The sequence below is a fragment of the Ciona robusta genome, chromosome 8 (assembly GCF_009617815.1).
Source record: "Ciona robusta chromosome 8, ASM961781v2".
NCBI lineage: Eukaryota > Metazoa > Chordata > Ascidiacea > Phlebobranchia > Cionidae > Ciona > Ciona robusta.
Genome location: NC_143242.1, coordinates 8,255,729 through 8,268,300, shown reverse-complemented (window position 1 = coordinate 8,268,300; position 12,572 = coordinate 8,255,729). Strand labels below are relative to the sequence as shown.

Genomic DNA, 12,572 nt, shown 5'->3' with positions numbered 1-12,572 from the left:
ATATTAATTGTTTAAAAATAAAAGCCGAAAATATTGAGACTGCGTGTGGCCCATTAGGGGTAGAGGGGGTTAGGGGGGTTGGGGGGTTTTATTTATCCAACACCCAGCCGTCACGCAACAATAAACCGACATTGACTTGGTGAATTTAACATATTGAAATGCGGATGAATATATTAAGCTAAACGAACTATTTTATCTCTCGTTTTTTATTTTTTTAAAATATTCTTTTCCATTTATTTTTTATAATGGTCATTATGACGACACAAGGATTCTTTTTGTTTTTACGTCACGGGTCGATTGTGACGTGTCACCCAAGTCGTCTGCGGTTGAAGGAACGAAAAACTTGACACCCGGTAAAGTTCGTTTGGAATCTTGGGGTAGAGTTATCATTCAAACTCAAGGTAGAGTTGGAGGGGTTGGTAAATATATCACGAGTTGCAATCCATTAAGCAGTCGCTAATACGAAGGTTCTGGTTTAATATAATGTAAATAATTTAAAGGCGACGAGGTTGATGAATGAGAGTCGTCGTGAGCGCGACACCATTGAGATGTCACATCTAGATCAAGATTCACGTTTATTATTACGTCACAATTATAAAACAGAGGTTGTTCGTAGCTAAGCGTTGTAGATGTTAGATTGTGACGTAACAGAGGTACTTGTCACGCAAGAGACAAACTTGATTCTTAGACAGTGCACACTTGACGAGCAGCGGTGCGTGTCGCGTCCATAGCGGAAAATGGATAAAGGTCATTTATCCGCAAACAAAGTTTATTGTTATGTCGTAATTATTAACCGCATTATTACGTAACTGGTGTGCATTATGACGTCGCTTGGGATTTGGCGGGAAATCGCGCGGGTGTCGGTTGTGACGCAATAATGTGTTATATTGTTTACGTCACAATGAGGATTGTCTTTCGCGGTCGTTCGATGTAACGCGATCGTTCATTATGCCATTGTTTTATCATTGTTATGTCATTGTTGGGGCATTGTTACGCAGGTGAAAGGTCGAGGACAAACCGAATTATGACATCACAATAAACTTTTAATAAATCGCGACCTTAGCGCGTGGTGGCGCAATCTGTGAGGTCACAATCGACCACTGTGACGTAACAATACGACTTGTTATTGATCTGAATCGTTAATTGTGATGTCATAATTAGGATTGTTGTTTACACTTAGCATTGTGACGCAATAAAGGTAAGGGATCGAGGTAGTGACGTCACAAAACGATTTATCGCTCACGTGACCAAAGATCGTGAAGGTGACGTCACGAGGGAATGAATTGTGACGTCACTTATAGGTTTGTGACATCACACCTTATGTAATCAATCAACCGTGTAGTGGATTCGACACGCTTGATTAAATATGTTTGTAACGTCACAGCAAAACATTGTTACGTCATAGTGAAACAATGTTACGTCACAGTGAAATATTGTTACGTCACAGTGATGCAACAATAATACTTAGTTAAGAGTTGTTGGAATCCTATTTTACCTCGGTAACGAAGTTTCCAACCAACGCCGCTTCTTCCCCTCTTTCTCTCTCTTGCAGAGCTTTTGACGCGACAAGCTTTATTTCGAGTAGTTGTAGAACTTGCTTCTCGAGGACACTTAGTCAGGTCTGTGATGTAATAATAAAGTTCTTTGTGACGTCATGGCGATGGTTGTGACATCATGGAGGGAATCAAATCATCATGATGATGTCACAGTGCTACAGCCAGCCAATCACGAGGCAGTATCGACCCCGCTACCCCCCCACCCCCAACCGCCCCCTGATCTAACCCCCCAAACCCCAACAACACCGACTAATGACGTCACAATACCTGATTGTTCAACGTCACGACCGACCGGAAATACGTCATCAACCAGCGAGAAGCCGCAGATTGAATGTGTGGTAAGCCAAGTATCGCCATTTTAATTGCAACAAATATTTATTTCCTAACAAGTTTAGTTTTTAATAAATATTCTTATTTAATTTAAATATTTAAATCCTAAATTCATTTGTTTTACGAATTGTTTTTTTTTATGTTTTTGAAATTCGACGGCAGATGTTTGGCGATAAAACAACGATTGTTACGTCACAATTTTCTGTAAATATTCAATTGTTATGTTATAATAAGTTAGATTATCATTTTGTAACGTATGTATATGCTTATTTGTGACAAAACAGAAATAAAGCCGATAACAGTAACGCGCGCCATTTTGGTTTAGGTGTGTGGGGACAAAAGCAGTGGCAAACATTATGGCCAGTACACTTGCGAAGGGTGTAAAAGCTTCTTCAAACGAAGCGTACGAAGGAACCTTTCGTATACATGCAGAGGAAATAGAAATTGTCCAATAGATCAACATCATAGAAATCAATGCCAATATTGCCGACTGAATAAGTGTGTGAAGATCGGGATGCGAAGGGAAGGTAAGAACCTGCCAACCTTCCATTAGAAATGTTTGTATTACGACTTGCCCTCAAGTCCACTGTCGAGCTTAACGCGAACTCGGGTCATTGTTACGTCACTAACACCGTTTGTAAGGTTACAATGACCGCGATTCAACTTTAGAATGTTTAGCGCTTCTTAGAACGGCCATCTTACCGCGTAACAGAAACGATTGTGACGTAACAAGGCAATTATTCGGTCAGAATAATATTCGTCATATTCGCGGGCGTGTCAATATTATTAAATCTAGAATTATATTCATTTACACAACAATGGCCCTATATGACGTCACAATGAACACCGCGATATCATATGTCCATCATCTTATACATCGTGGGCATCCTATATTTATTGACCGCGGACACCAAGATCGAACATTGTTTCGCTTATTTGTTTTAATCCTCACAGGATTTTATGCTCAATCAAGCGTGACGACCCATGTTCGATTGTGACGTTACTATTATAATGGGAATACCCTAACCCGATATATATTGCAGCTGTACAAAGGGGACGCATGCCGCCCAGTCAACCCCATACTACAGGCCAATATGCGATAACCAACGGTGTTGAAAGCAACTTCGGTCCAGGGTATATGTCCGGTTATATATCCATGTTGTTAAGAGCCGAGCCTTACCCAACGTCGAGATTTGCTTTGCAATGTCCCGTCCCAAACCAAATTATGGGCATCGACAATATTTGTGAACTAGCCGCTAGATTGTTGTTTTCCGCCGTGGAATGGGCGCGAAATATCCCGTTCTTCCCAGAGTTGCAGGTCACCGATCAAGTAGCGATGTTAAAATGGGTCTGGAGCGAATTATTTGTGTTGAATGCAGCACAAAGTCACATGCCTCTACACGTGGCACCTTTACTAGCAGCGGCTGGTTTGCACACTTCTATGTCAGCTGACCGGGTGATGACGTTCATGGATCATATCCGCATCTTCCAAGAACAGGTTGAACGATTAAAGTCGCTTCATGTTGATTCAGCCGAATATTCTTGTCTGAAAGCAATTGTGCTTTTTACTGCAGGTAAAATAATTTTGTTGAGTATTATTTTAAATAATCTAAACTTTACAAACACGCGATGTTTATGACGTCACATTCAAAGTTGTTTTATCCGTCGCGTTGTTACGTCATCCATCGTTTTGTTACGTCACATTTAAATTTTACGCTTGGACTCCCGATTATATGACGTCACAGTCGGAACGTGATACGTCACTATTTTGTCATTGTGACCTCACAACAATACGTGACCACTGAAGCGCAATATCGCGACTATGACATCACAGAGTAGGCATTATACGTCACACATATACCGCGCAAAATCTTGTCAAATAAAATCGCTCACTGCGCGATAACAGCGGGGGGGTGGGCTTCAATCGTTTTCCCACGATATTGAAAATCACGCTGCGATCACCATTTTGTTTCGTCATAAAACTCAGTGTAACAGACAATGCAAACAGCTCTGTGACGTAAACAATCAAACAATTAATAGGTGGCAGTTGCGACAAAATATGTTTGTGACGAAACAAAGCGTCGGCCGCGAGGGATTACTTAGCGATCCCAGAGGTCGAGATGGTGGTTAATCATATTTGGAGGGGAGAGGGGTCAAAAGGTCATCTTTCCGTTGGTTAGGGTCGTGTCACCTTTGACCCCTGCTTAAAATAATCAACCCTTTAGCTCACATCTCATCCGTTTTAATGCAATCACGTGTAACAAAGAAACCTTATTATGACGTTATAAAAATAGAGTTCTAATGATTGACGTAACAATTGGCGTGTTTTAATTTTGTTGAAAAGTAAATTTGAAAATAATTTATTTATAAAATGCAATAAGTTTGAAATTGGCCACATTCGGGAAATCACTTCAATACAAAACGACATAAAATCAATTGCCCAATAATCTACATACGTCACTAATATTCTACAACATAATATTGGATTTCGTTTTGAATCGCTTCGCTGAAGAATCGACAACGCGATGTTTATTCATTGTTCATGTTTGTGACGTAACACATCATATTTATGACGTAACTAACCTTAATATTGTAGATTCCCATGGATTGAGTGATATGACACACATAGAGAGCGTGCAAGAGAAGTCGCAATGCGCTTTAGAAGAATATGTTCGTCACCAATATCCAAACCAACCATCAAGATTTGGAAAACTATTACTTCGGTTGCCATCGTTACGAACAGTTAGCGCGAGCGCGATTGAACAGTTATTCTTTGTTCGCCTTGTGGGGAAAACCCCCATTGAGACACTAATTCGAGATATGTTGCTGTCGGGGAGCTCATACGGTTGGCCGTATCACATGACATTGCAATGACGTCACCATTAGATGGGATGACGTCACCAAGAATATTCATGACGTCATAATGACGTTTGCTGTGAGATTGTTGCAACCTAACTGGATAAAGACGAAGTCGTATTTCGGGAATTCCCCTTATGTTCCAAGCACGATTATGACGTAATGATCACGTGGTTTACCTCACACGAACGAAATGTTGTTTCTATGAAAGACACTGCCGGTAACTGTGCTATGTCGTAATAGGTGTCTAACAATTGAAAGGAATAAAATTTCTTGACAATACGTTTGTGACGTAATTATCGCGTTGGGGGGTCAAGGGTTAGGTGGGCTCTCAGTCGTCCAGACTCCGGGGTCACGACCTTAGGTCAAAGGTCACCCAACACCAAGCATGGCAGATGGGGTAAGGTTTAAAGTTACGCGACACGCATGATTGGCTGGGACGAAATTTAAGCCGGTTCCGAACTTGGCTTATTTTCACATCGTTTCATGCCGAACTTGGCTTATTTTCACAACACTTCGTTCGCTAATCTTGCCTTGCCGTGACTGAAACCACTGACCCGTAACGAGAGGTCAAAGCGTCCCTTAATGGGATTCTGGAATCTTGTATTGTTGACCAAACAAGGGCCATTGTCACGTACCGTAATCTGAATTGTTTTGTCACAATACCTGCTTGTTACAATCCAATATTACGTCACAATCAAAATTTTCTGGAATAATTCAATTTTCTTCTCTGACGTCATAAAAAATGCTCTCTATCGTCATCTTGTGGCTTTTATTACATCATTGACGATATTATTACGTCACAACACCGACATGCATCATTGGACTGTTTCAACTTCGGGTTTTTGGATCCTTGTTGCCCATTATGACATCACAAACCAGTGGATTGAATAAATTTATCAGATTCCAATTTCTTTAAACACGAAATCGAAAGATCTTGCACTTTACTGCCACCAAGTGTTGAGTCTTTAGACAATCCCATTAGTATCTCGAGTATATTGCTGTGAACATAGAAATATTATATTATTTAGACATGTTACATTCATTCAATTAAAACAAAGAAGAGAAGGAAAATGGGAACAAAACAACATCGCTAAAACACGTTATAGATGAAATTGCTTTAAAAAAAGTGATTAAATTTTAATTAACAAACCTTTTAACGATATCCTCGGCAGCAAACTTGCAAGCAGCCACGACGTTGTTAACGACGACCAACCCGCGATGTTTAATCTCATTATCTTCGTCCAACGAAATAATTGACAAATTATCCAACCATGATTTGCACTGAAACAATTAGTATTAATATGTTTAGATTGAAGGAAACAGCTAATATGAAGTATGTACAACACAAATTTTTACTTTTTCTCTTATTTTTCTTGCAATATTCTCGCTGTTCGAAGTCAACATAGCAAGTGCACCTGAGGCCGCTTTCCTCGTAGCATGATCGTCCTCCCCGCACAACAACACAAGGAGTTTCACCCGATCATGGCTGTCGCGTTCCATTATCTCCTGCATCTGTACAAAGGGGGGTTGGGGTGTATAACATATATATATAAGGGGGTTGGGGTGTATAACATATATATATATAAGGGGGTTGGGGTGTATAACATATATATATATATAAGGAGGTTGGGGTGTATAACATATATATACAAGGGGGTTGGGGTGTATAACATATATATATAAGGGGGTTGGGGTGTATAACATATATATATATAAGGGGGTTGGGGTGTATAACATATATATATATAAGGGGGTTGGGGTGTATAACATATATATATAAGGGGGTTGGGGTGTATAACATATATATATAAGGGGGTTGGGGTGTATAACATATATATATAAGGGGGTTGGGGTGTATAACATATATATATAAGGGGGTTGGGGTGTATAACATATATATATATAAGGGGGTTGGGGTGTATAACATATATATACAAGGGGGTTGGGGTGTATAACATATATATATAAGGGGGTTGGGGTGTATAACATATATATATAAGGGGGTTGGGGTGTATAACATATATATATATATATAAGGGGTTTGGGGTGTATAACATATATATATATATAAGGGGGTTGGGGTGTATAACATATATATATATAAGGGGGTTGGGGTGTATAACATATATATATATATAAGGGGGTTGGGGTGTATAACATATATATATATAAGGGGGTTGGGGTGTATAACATATATATATAAGGGGTTGGGGTGTATAACATATATATATAAGGGGGTTGGGGTGTATAACATATATATATAAGGGGGTTGGGGTGTATAACATATATATATATATATAAGGGGTTTGGGGTGTATAACATATATATATATATAAGGGGGTTGGGGTGTATAACATATATATATATAAGGGGGTTGGGGTGTATAACATATATATATATATAAGGGGGTTGGGGTGTATAACATATATATATATAAGGGGGTTGGGGTGTATAACATATATATATAAGGGGGTTGGGGTGTATAACATATATATATATAAGGGGGTTGGGGTGTATAACATATATATATATATAAGGGGGTTGGGGTGTATAACATATATATATAAGGGGGTTGGGGTGTATAACATATATATATAAGGGGGTTGGGGTGTATAACATATATATATATAAGGGGGTTGGGAACATAAATACCTCTGTACAAACACACATATTGCACAACAATTCTGTGGCTGATCTTCTTAACAACTCATGTTCCTCCAACATGTAACTTTCAATCTCGCTTAATAATTTCTCACGAATTATTCGACGTCTGAATTAACAATGTTAGCATTATGACATCATAGATACTTATTATGACATCACATACCTATGATTATCATCGATGCTGGACAGATTAGTGAGCGCCATTAGCGCTTCAAAGTTTTGCAACGCGTCACAATCGGGATGAAGTAACTGTTTGAATGCCCGTATACATTCCAGTGACTGTGAAGGAACAAGGTGAGTTAGATGTGACAACATTCATACAACAAAACCCACCCTTTGCCCAGGAAACGCAATTGCGGGGTTTGAAGTTATAGCAATCCTCGCCAACGCTTGCGCAGCCGATTGTTTCCCTTTCTTTGTCCCAGCAGTGGCAAGAGGTATCAACACTTTAGCGCCACCTGCTGCCACAACTAAACCTCTGTTATTTTCATCTTCCACGCTGACAAGAAAAACCCTGGAAATAATAATGTTAAACATTTTGTGCGTTGTAATGATCATACATGAATATATATGTTGTAGTGAACTTACATGAATATATATGTTGTAGTGAACTTACATGAATATATATGTTGTAGTGATCATACATGAATATATATGTTGTAGTAAACTTACATGAATATATATGTTGTAATGAACTTACATGAATATATATGTTGTAGTGAACTTACATGAATATATATGTTGTAGTGAACTTACATGAATATATATGTTGTAGTGAACTTACATAAATATATATGTTGTAGTGATCATACATGAATATATATGTTGTAGCGATCATACATGAATATATATGTTGTAGTGAACTTACATAAATATATATGTTGTAGTAAACTTACATAAATATATATGTTGTAGTGAACTTACATAAATATATATGTTGTAGTGAACTTACCTGCAAATGAGTTCTTTAGTTGTATCAGTTAGCAACCCTGTGTCATCATTGGCCAACACCACGAGTGCGTTAACCATCCCCCCCTCAACCAGCAAACGAACTCTTTCCTTCACAAACTCGGGTTTATCCTTCTCATGCTCCTCGGGAATGTGTTGCTTCGAATATTTAGCAAGTTCAATCATCTCCGGGACAACTTCATCGTTTTTATCGTAAGTGTTCGTACAGTTGACTAAACAGCTGACAACACCGTACGTCACAGTTTTATCGTTCGTTCGTGCGATATCAAACAAAGCTTTTAACGCATCCTCGTCATGGCATAACTCCTCCTTAACGTCGCCATCTAGTGTTAGGTACGATAAACCTTCCGCCGACCATTTACGAAGATCGAAATCTTTCGACGGATTTGTGAGGAATCTGGAAGGGGTGTTTATATAAACTTAAATAATATATGTTGTTGCCACCATAAGTGTGAAAAAAAATTTACCGAGAAGTGTTTGACAGAAGAGTAGTTTACTTGCCTGTAGCCCAGAAGGTACAGGTTCGCGGCTCAATGCCGGTACCATTGCATTTAATAAACGTAGCAACTTACTTTCTACATTGCTTTGCAAGTTTGACCGTCGAGCCATCGGCAAACGCACGTAGGCTCACATCGGAGCCATGAGAAGCCCCAAGTTTGCACAATCCAACCAATGCGCGGACACGAACCGCGTCAGACTCGCTTTTCTTGAACAATTCCTTCAGCAAGGTGGCGCCATTCTCCACGACAAACGTCGCTTTGCTTTGCTTCGATGCCGATGTGATTATGGCTTCGATCGCACATATCTATCATAGAAATATAACAACTATTATAAAAATGTTATACCTATCATAGAAACATTATATCTATCAGAAATATTATAACTATCATGGAAACATTATATCTATCATAGAAATATTATAACTATCATGGAAACATTATATCTATCATAGAAATACTAGAACTATCATGGGAATATTATAACTATCATAGAAATAATATAACAAACATAGAAACAACATACTTGGCTATCTTCTTCCTCATCTCCCGTCATCGCAATCATCGTTTCCAAAACTCCTTTCAACCCGATCGCTTTTTGTCCGGATTCAAACGGACCTTGCAACAAACATGTCAATACTGACATTGCTCTCTTGTTGGCCAGCATTGTACCAGTCGCAAATAAAGATCTAAAATCGGTCGCCATAAGTTACCATTATATCAACATAAGTTACCATTATATCACCATAAGTTACCATTATATCATCATAAGTTACCATAAGTTACCATTATATCATCATAAGTTACCATTATATCATCATAAGTTACCATTATATCACCATAAGTTACCATTGTATCATCATAAGTTACCATAAGTTACCATTATATCATCATAAGTTACCATTATATCATCATAAGTTACCATTGTATCATCATAAGTTACCATAAGTTACCATTATATCATCATAAGTTACCATTATATCATCATAAGTTACCATAAGTTACCATAAGTTACCATTATATCAACACAAGTTACCATAAGTTACCATTATATCATCATAAGTTACCATAAGTTACCATAAGTTACCATTATATCATCATAAGTTACCATAAGTTACCATTATATCATCATAAGTTACCATAAGTTACCATAAGTTACCATAAGTTACCATAAGTTACCATTATATCATCATAAGTTACCATTATATCAACATAAGTTACCATAAGTTACCATTATATCAACATAAGTTACCATTATATCAACAAAAGTTACCATAAGATTATATAAATACACTTACTGCACATAGTCGAATATCTTTTCATCCCAAACCCCCCTGGCTTTATCGCCGCCCAAATCATCGTAAAGTTTAAGCAAAGCAACTGAAACGTTAAGTCGAGTGTTCTTTGTTATCGGGAAAGGGGAAGTACCGGGTGCGAAACCATAACTACCGACGTCCAACATTGATTTTAAACCTGAAAATGTATGACATCACAACAATGACATCACAACAATGACATCACAACAATGACATCATAACAATGACATCATAACAATGACATCACAACAATGACATCACAACAATGACATCACAACAATGACATCATAACAATGACATCATAACAATGACATCACAACAATGACATCATACCTCCAACTTCCATAAACTTTAGTGTCCTTGCATTTGAACCGCTTCTAATATCAGGTCTGGGAATATTCTTAGCCACCAATGATATTGCATGATCTCTTCCTATCGCTGATACTTCCACGTCATCCAACATTGCTTTCAACTCCAACATGATGCTCAACAAATCCTTCCCATAATCTGTGCAGTATATACCATTACATGGGTACTTCCCCAACCATTACATGGGTACTTCCCCAACCATTACATGGGTACTTCCCCAACCATTACATGGGTACTTCCCCAACCATTACATGGGTACTTCCCCAGCCATTAAATGGGTACTTCCCAAACCATTAAATGGGTACTTCCCCAACCATTAAATGGGTACTTCCCCAACCATTACACGGGTACTTCCCCAACCATTACATGGGTACTTCCCTGAGCGTTACACGGGTACTTCCCCAACCATTACACGGGTACTTTCCTAACCATTACATGGGTACTTTCCCAACCATTACATGGGTACTTCCCCAACCGTTACATGGGTACTTCCCCAACCATTACATGGGTACTTTCCCAACCATTACACGGGTACTTCCCCAACCATTACATGGGTACTTCCCCAACCATTACACGGGTACTTTCCCAACCATTACACGGGTACTTCCCCAACCATTACATGGGTACTTCCCCAACCATTACACGGGTACTTTCCCAACCATTACATGGGTACTTTCCCAACCATTACATGGGTACTTCCCCAACCATTACATGGGTACTTCCCCAACCATTACATGGGTACTTCCCCAACCATTTCATGGGTACTTCCCCAACCATTACACGGGTACTTCCCCAAGCTTGCTACCTACCAGCATGCACGGCGACCTCGTGACCTCTATGGTCGCGTTTGTCTTTTCCTTGTAGTGATGTCACAATGCTTTGTATCAACTGAAATGTTGCCATGGAAACCTCCTCGGTCGTGTCGACCTTCGACCCCATACATTTGCATAATCGATCGATTGTGACATCACGCAACATCACAAGTGACTGAATAATAATATGATGTTATTATGACATCATCAATGTATGATGTCATCAACCCACCCTAGCTTGATGTCCCTCACACAACGCAGATATCGTTCGAATTGCCGAGAGTTTAACAAAGAGATCTTTTGAGTCCATGAGTTGTGTCAGCGCTGCCGGCCCCCCTTCGCGGAATATCCGTTCAGCTCCTGCCTCGTCTCTTGAAAGAAAAACTAAATTGTCGCCCGCTTTTCTTTTTTTATCATCGTCCACATTTTGGTCGAATAATATTTGCAACATTGCTTGTACTCTGTTCTCGGTGGAATGCTCTTTCACAAGCTGCATGGAAAATTATGTTTCATCAACTTTAAACAAACTAAACAACAAACCTCTAGTTCCATGATGCTACGAAGTCGGAAACAAACTTCTTGAACCGATTTATTCTTTGGTTCAATTTGAATCAATCTTCGCGCATCGGCATACGCACGACTAGTTTCGCCAAGTTTTTCTAAACTTTTAATTCTTCTGAACAAAGCTTTGACGTCAGACGCCGATATCTCAAGTGCTGAAGATAAAAGATCATGTTTGACGAAAACCAGACGTCATAAACATCTTATATTTACCTTTCGTGCAATCTTCTGTACATTCTTTGTACTTTTCCTACAAAACAAATGCTTTAACATATATTTAAACAAAATCCAAATCAATGAACTTACCAATTTCAAATAACACGCAGCCCTGTTTTTAAAACAAGCCAACTTTTCGTTTTTATCTTCTGATATTTCAATTGCTCTGGAATAACACTCGATCGCTTCTTTATAAATACCGGAGTTAAACAATTTATTCCCGTTCTCTTTCAACTCGGCAGCGTTAGACAAAGACATGTTTAAACTAAAGTTGATTCTTTTGCTTCGTTAACTTACACAATATGAGCGCATTGTTCAAAACAATTGCTTTTATCGCGGCTTCCAGATTCTTCGTGAAGACAGCTGCTTGAGGGGAAACCACCCAAGGTGAGAACAGTCACACCGGTTCGTGTGAACTCCATA

The 12,572-nt window shown here is 38.9% G+C and overlaps 2 protein-coding genes across 2 annotated transcripts; one reads left to right on the top strand and one right to left on the bottom strand.

Moving 5' to 3' along the window:
- The first annotated feature begins 1,529 nt into the window (after nucleotides 1-1,529).
- On the top strand, nucleotides 1,530-5,024 carry LOC149733088 (nuclear receptor subfamily 2 group F member 1-B-like). Its single transcript, XM_089882715.1, has 4 exons — nucleotides 1,530-1,894; nucleotides 2,212-2,413; nucleotides 2,930-3,460; nucleotides 4,483-5,024. The coding sequence occupies exons 1-4, from the start codon at nucleotides 1,655-1,657 to the stop codon at nucleotides 4,758-4,760; spliced, it is 1,251 nt and encodes a 416-aa protein (XP_089738841.1). The 5' UTR covers nucleotides 1,530-1,654; the 3' UTR covers nucleotides 4,761-5,024.
- A 476-nt stretch (nucleotides 5,025-5,500) lies between these two features.
- On the bottom strand, nucleotides 5,501-12,514 carry LOC149733087 (protein unc-45 homolog B-like). Its single transcript, XM_089882696.1, has 16 exons — nucleotides 12,240-12,514; nucleotides 12,147-12,183; nucleotides 11,913-12,088; nucleotides 11,605-11,862; nucleotides 11,370-11,547; nucleotides 10,525-10,698; nucleotides 10,174-10,348; nucleotides 9,402-9,564; nucleotides 8,951-9,183; nucleotides 8,362-8,775; nucleotides 7,743-7,923; nucleotides 7,573-7,688; nucleotides 7,398-7,515; nucleotides 6,102-6,257; nucleotides 5,896-6,026; nucleotides 5,501-5,743 (listed from the first exon to the last, which is right to left on the bottom strand). Exons 1-16 carry the CDS (start codon nucleotides 12,405-12,407, stop codon nucleotides 5,614-5,616), a joined length of 2,808 nt encoding a protein of 935 aa, XP_089738822.1. The 5' UTR covers nucleotides 12,408-12,514; the 3' UTR covers nucleotides 5,501-5,613.
- Nucleotides 12,515-12,572: the final 58 nt, after the last annotated feature.

What these genes read in the sequence shown, in the direction of transcription:
- LOC149733088 (XM_089882715.1), top strand. Translation starts at nt 1,655, where the DNA reads ATGGCGATGGTTGTGACATCATGGAGGGAATCAAATCATCATGATGAT. An exon ending in GATCGGGATGCGAAGGGAAG is followed by an intron (nt 2,414 to 2,929) that starts GTAAGAACCTGC and finishes TATATATTGCAG; the next exon opens with CTGTACAAAGGGGACGCATG. An exon ending in AATTGTGCTTTTTACTGCAG is followed by an intron (nt 3,461 to 4,482) that starts GTAAAATAATTT and finishes TTAATATTGTAG; the next exon opens with ATTCCCATGGATTGAGTGAT.
- LOC149733087 (XM_089882696.1), bottom strand. Translation starts at nt 12,407, where the DNA reads ATGTCTTTGTCTAACGCTGCCGAGTTGAAAGAGAACGGGAATAAATTG. An exon ending in TTGCGTTTCCTGGGCAAAGG is followed by an intron (nt 7,689 to 7,742) that starts GTGGGTTTTGTT and finishes GTTCCTTCACAG; the next exon opens with TCACTGGAATGTATACGGGC. An exon ending in GCCGAGGATATCGTTAAAAG is followed by an intron (nt 5,744 to 5,895) that starts GTTTGTTAATTA and finishes CTATGTTCACAG; the next exon opens with CAATATACTCGAGATACTAA.